General features: G+C 58.4%; 1 protein-coding gene across 1 annotated transcript; it reads right to left on the bottom strand.

Annotated features, from left to right (window-relative positions):
* Nucleotides 1–2,662: 2,662 nt before the first annotated feature.
* On the bottom strand, nucleotides 2,663–3,441 carry LOC119142908. Its single transcript, XM_037376477.1, has one exon. It carries the CDS (start codon nucleotides 3,418–3,420, stop codon nucleotides 3,046–3,048), a length of 375 nt encoding a protein of 124 aa, XP_037232374.1. The 5' UTR covers nucleotides 3,421–3,441; the 3' UTR covers nucleotides 2,663–3,045.
* Between the last annotated feature and the right edge of the window lie 1,235 nt (nucleotides 3,442–4,676).

The following is a 4,676-nucleotide window of genomic DNA, read 5'->3' as shown; positions in this document are numbered from 1 at the left end:
GACTTCTCCAATGAAGAGCTGGCCACGGTCTGAATCGATCTCCTTTGGGATGCCCCACTGTGAGAAGACATGCTCTACCAGAATCTTTGCGGTTAAGCTGGCTGTGTTGTTTCGAGCTGGAAATGCTTCCACCCACTTGGTGAAGTTATCACTGATCACTAGGCAATACCTGTTGCCTTGGGCCGTTTGGGGCAAAGGGCCAATAAACTCCATCTGCAATCTGCTCCATGGCCCAGAAACCCTCTGGTGACCCAGGAGGCCTTTGGCTGCTTTGGCATCAGAGCTGTTGGCTGCGCACATCAGGCAGTTGCCGACGTACCTCTCCACATCCTCCCTCATTTCGGGCCACCACCCGGTGCCCTGCAGCCTCACCATGGTCTTGTCTGACCCCAAATGCCCTTGCTCATGAGCCAGGGCCACCAGCTCCGTCCGGACAAGTTCAGGCACCACCCAGACTGGGCTGTCCGCCCCCTCCCTCTGCGCCAGGACCAGCCCCGATATGTCCTTCCACACCTTGCACCCTTTATACTCCCTAGCCTGTACCAACTCCCGGATGCTGGGGTCTTGTGCCTGCAAGCCCAGCAGGTCCACGGTCTCCCAGTGTCTGCTGGGAGCCACCAACACAGGGCAACTCTCTGAGGTCTTGCTGGCCTTCCACATCAGCCCTTCCTTTGCACCTTGCTTGGCTTTGGCATCTGCCTCCTTGTTCCACTTGGCCTCCTCTGTTCCCTTCTTGTGGGCCTTGACCTTAATGATCTGGGCTGGACACAGCCTCCTCTCCGCCAGCCTCATCAGGTACAGCAGCTTTTTGGAGAAGCTGACGGGCTTGCCGTCAGCGGACTGCATGTCGCTCTCCCTCCAGAGCGGCAGCCACTCCAGCGCCATTCGCACCACCCAGCCTGAATCTGAAAATATGGCCAGCGGCTGGTCGGCTGGCGTGTTTTCAAGGGCAGCCATCACGGCCACCAGCTCGGCAGCCTGGATGGAGTGCGGCAGGCACTTCCCCTTCACCACCTCCCCAGTGCCCCAGTTGATGGCAGCGTAGCCTGTGTAGGGCACCCCTTCCTCGTAGTAGTTGGACCCGTCTACAAACCACACAACATAACCTCGCTCCTTGGCCGCCTCCAGGCTGAGGCCGCTCTCAAACAGGGGTGCCCGCTGTGGCTTTGGCTCTGCCAGGGAACCCGCCGGCTCTTCCCCAACCCTCTCTCCACTGATCACCACCCTGTAGGAACCAGGTGAGGGGTCCCCAGAGACCTCTTTGTTGGTCAGCGCCAGCACCCAGTTGGCCATCCTGGGGCAGCACAGGGGACCATTGTCCCCCTTCCCCGACAAGAGGTACTTCACTGGGGTGTGGGAGGTCCTCAGCAGCACTGGGGCTGACCCCATCAGGTAGTCCCAGTGCTGCAGGGCCCAGGTCAAGGCTAAAACCTCCCTCTCATAGCTGGTAAACTGTTGCTCAGCCGGCGTCAGGAGACGCGAGGCATGGGCAACCGGGAGGAGATGGGCATCGTGCTGCTGGCCCAGGGTGGCCTGCAGCCCCCTCCTTGTGCTGGCCAGCTGCAGGACATAGGGTCTGTCCCCCCGGGGATGCACCAGCACGGGGGCTCGTGCCACACTCTCCTTTAAGGTCTTCACAGCCTCGTCCTGCTCTGGCCCCCATTCCCAGGAGACATCCTTCTTCAGGAGGTGACAGAGGGGGGCAGCTTTCTCCGCATAGCCCTCAACGAACTCCCGGGAGACCCTCAGGAGAGCTAAGAAGGACCTCAGGGTGGTGGCATCAGCTGGCGCTGACACCTTCTGTATTAGCTTGACCCTCTGCTTCTCCAGCGAGCGCCCTTCCTCACCCAGGGTCACCCCCAGGTAGGAGACCTCTGTCCAGCACAGCTGGGCCTTTGTGGGGCTGATTCTGAAGCCCATTTTCTGGACAGCCTCCAGCACCTCTGCCAGCACCTCCAGGTTCTCCTCCTTGGTTCGGGTGTGGATGAGGATATCACCAGCGCGGGACAGCACACTCTCCCGGTGGCTGAGCTTCTCCCACATCCTCACCACATGCGCATGGCAGATGGCAGGGGTGTTGTGGAAGCCCGGGGGAACTCTGGTGAAGGCAAATTGCCGTCCTCGAAGGGTGAAGGCAAACTTGTGCCAGGACTCGGGGTGCAAGGGGATGGCAAAGGATGGGCTGGTCAGGCTGAGCACTGAGAACCACTTGGATCCCCGGGAGATGGCTGCCATGATGTCAGGGTACTTGGCCACTGTAGAGGTCCGCAGTGGAGTGACATTGTTCAGGGTACCAAAGTCAACCGTCAGCCTCCACATTTTCCCATCAGCTTTCCACATGGGCCACACCGGGGCGTTGCTGGTGCTCTGCTGCTCCACCAGCACCCCTTGCAGCAGTAAGGCTTTGACTGTGTCCCACAAACCATCCTCAGCCTCAGCCGGGTACAAGGGCTGAGGCTGAGGAGGGGGATCTGGCCCCTTGACTGCCACGACAGCATCAATCTGCCCACAGTCCAGCTTGCTCCTGGCCCAGACCTGGGGGAACTGCTCCGTGATCCGTTTCACTCGGGGTTCCCACTCAGGGTGGACCAGGAGCTCAGGGGCTTTCACTGACATCACCCTGTGGCTTGCCGGGATGACAGCCACATCACTTTGAGGGCAGTGTAACAGCACTTGGTTTGCCAGGTCCACCACCACTCCCATCTTAGTCAGCGTGGAAATGGCTAAAATTCCTGGTTTTCCCTTCATTTCCATTTTCCCAAATTTTTCAGACCCTTTGGCAGTGCCAATTTCAAAGGGTACGGGCCCAGTGAATGGCACTGAGGATTTTTGGCCATTCAGCCCTGGCAGTTCAATAATTTCACAAGTTTGGAAGAGCCCGGTTTCACCAGGGGCCATATTAAGAATTGAGTAAGTGGCACCAGTATCAATTAACATCACTTGTCCAAGCACCCCTCCTCCAATAGTTGTATCAACTATCAGGCGCCCCCATGAATCGGTCTTAATCGGTGCCACAAAAAGGGGCGATGCAGGTGCCTGGCAGCCCTATTGCTGGGCCTTAGACCCTGGGTCAATGGGGTTTGAGCTGCTGTGCTTTTTGGCCTCGTGCAGGGCCAGTTTGCGGAAGAGCTCCGCATCCGGCAAGCCATCAATATCCTCCTGCTTCTCATATTTTATCAAACGCTTCCTCAGCTCAGCCCGCCAAGGGTTGGATTTCTGAAACCGCAGCCCCTGCTGGTTCTCCTTCCCAGAACAGCCCTTGCCATCAGGATCTTTTCGGTTGTCCCCTTGCATTTTTCTCACCCCTGCATTTTGGAAGGATGTGGCCGAGGTTTTCCCTTTCTTCCCCCCCAGCATGTACCCCGGGAATGCCTGCTTTTGCAGCTCAAAATTCTGGGTCAGGATCTGCTCCAGCTCCATCAGCGGCTTTCTGGCCGCATCCCCACCAGCAATCACCCGCAATGGGGGGGTCAACCCCACCACCAGTGGCTCCTTGAATTCAGGCCTGTCAAAATCAAGGGGGGACTCCTTTGAGCCAGGCAGCCCAGCCATCTGGTAGAGCATCTTCTTACGGTTAATGTAGGCATCTGGCCGCTCCTCGGGGTTTTGCTTCTCCTGGTGGAAGAGCACTAAGGGGTTAACCTCCGGGAAGAACACCTTCAGCACAGCCAACTGAACATCCCTGATGTCCTGGACATTGCCCATCTGCACGTCCCCCGGCAGTGCTGCAAAATCATCTGGTTTCATGCACTTTCTTACTATGTCTATCAGGTCGCTCACCAAGTTGCCATTCTGGCACCTGGGCAGCCGCTGGGCCCTGGAGAGCCAGTTGACAGCTGTCTCTTTCGTTAATGGCCCCAGCATCTTCCCCACCGTCTTGAGCTGCTCAGGGGTAAACCAGAGCACGGTCCTGTTGGTGTCTATGGCCTGGAGCGGGCCGTGGCTAGCTGGCTCATCATGGGGGACCTTTTTAGTTTTGGAAGCCTCCACCTCCCCTCCTTGCAGCTGGCACATTTCCTCCCGCAGAGGAGCATAGGGGGATGGCCTGGTGGGGCCACTCGTACCCCACACATCGTCCTCATAGTCATAGTGGGGCGGGTGCGGGTCCAGGGAATCCTCCCCCTCACTGTTCCCGAACCGGCTCCTCTTGCCTTGGATGGCAGCCACGATACCCCTGGACACCCCCAGCTCTGCCTGCAGCTCCTGAATCTTGGCGTGGCAGACCTTGTGATCAGGGCCAGTGCCCCGGTCCCGCTGGACGTCCTGCAGGACTGCCCGCACCGCGCTCTGCGCATCGTGGGTCTCCCCAATCCACTTGCCAACCTCTTTCTCCAACTCCTCTGTTTTCAGCTTCTCATAGCCCAGCTTGCTCTCCAGCCGGGTAATCTCCACTGCGCTCCGCAAAGAGTCCCCACACAACCCCTGCACCTCTGCCCGCAGGTTGTCCACCTGCATTTTCAGCTCACCCTTAGCCAGCTCCAACGTCTGCACATTCTCAAGAGCCTCCTTCAGTAATTTAGACAACTCCCTGCCCACCATCAACAAACCCTGCAAAGCCGCCCGCTTCTTGCACTTGTTTGTGGGTTTGGGCTTTTTGTTCTCCTCCGACCAGCTCTCCCACTGCTGGCACAGCTGCTGGTACGCATCTGGGCCCTGGAAGGCCCCTGGGGACCAAA

The sequence above is a fragment of the Falco rusticolus genome, chromosome 1, assembly GCF_015220075.1.
Source record: "Falco rusticolus isolate bFalRus1 chromosome 1, bFalRus1.pri, whole genome shotgun sequence".
NCBI lineage: Eukaryota > Metazoa > Chordata > Aves > Falconiformes > Falconidae > Falco > Falco rusticolus.
The sequence above is the reverse complement of the archived record's forward strand: the minus strand, read 5'-3'. Positions and strand labels throughout refer to the sequence as shown.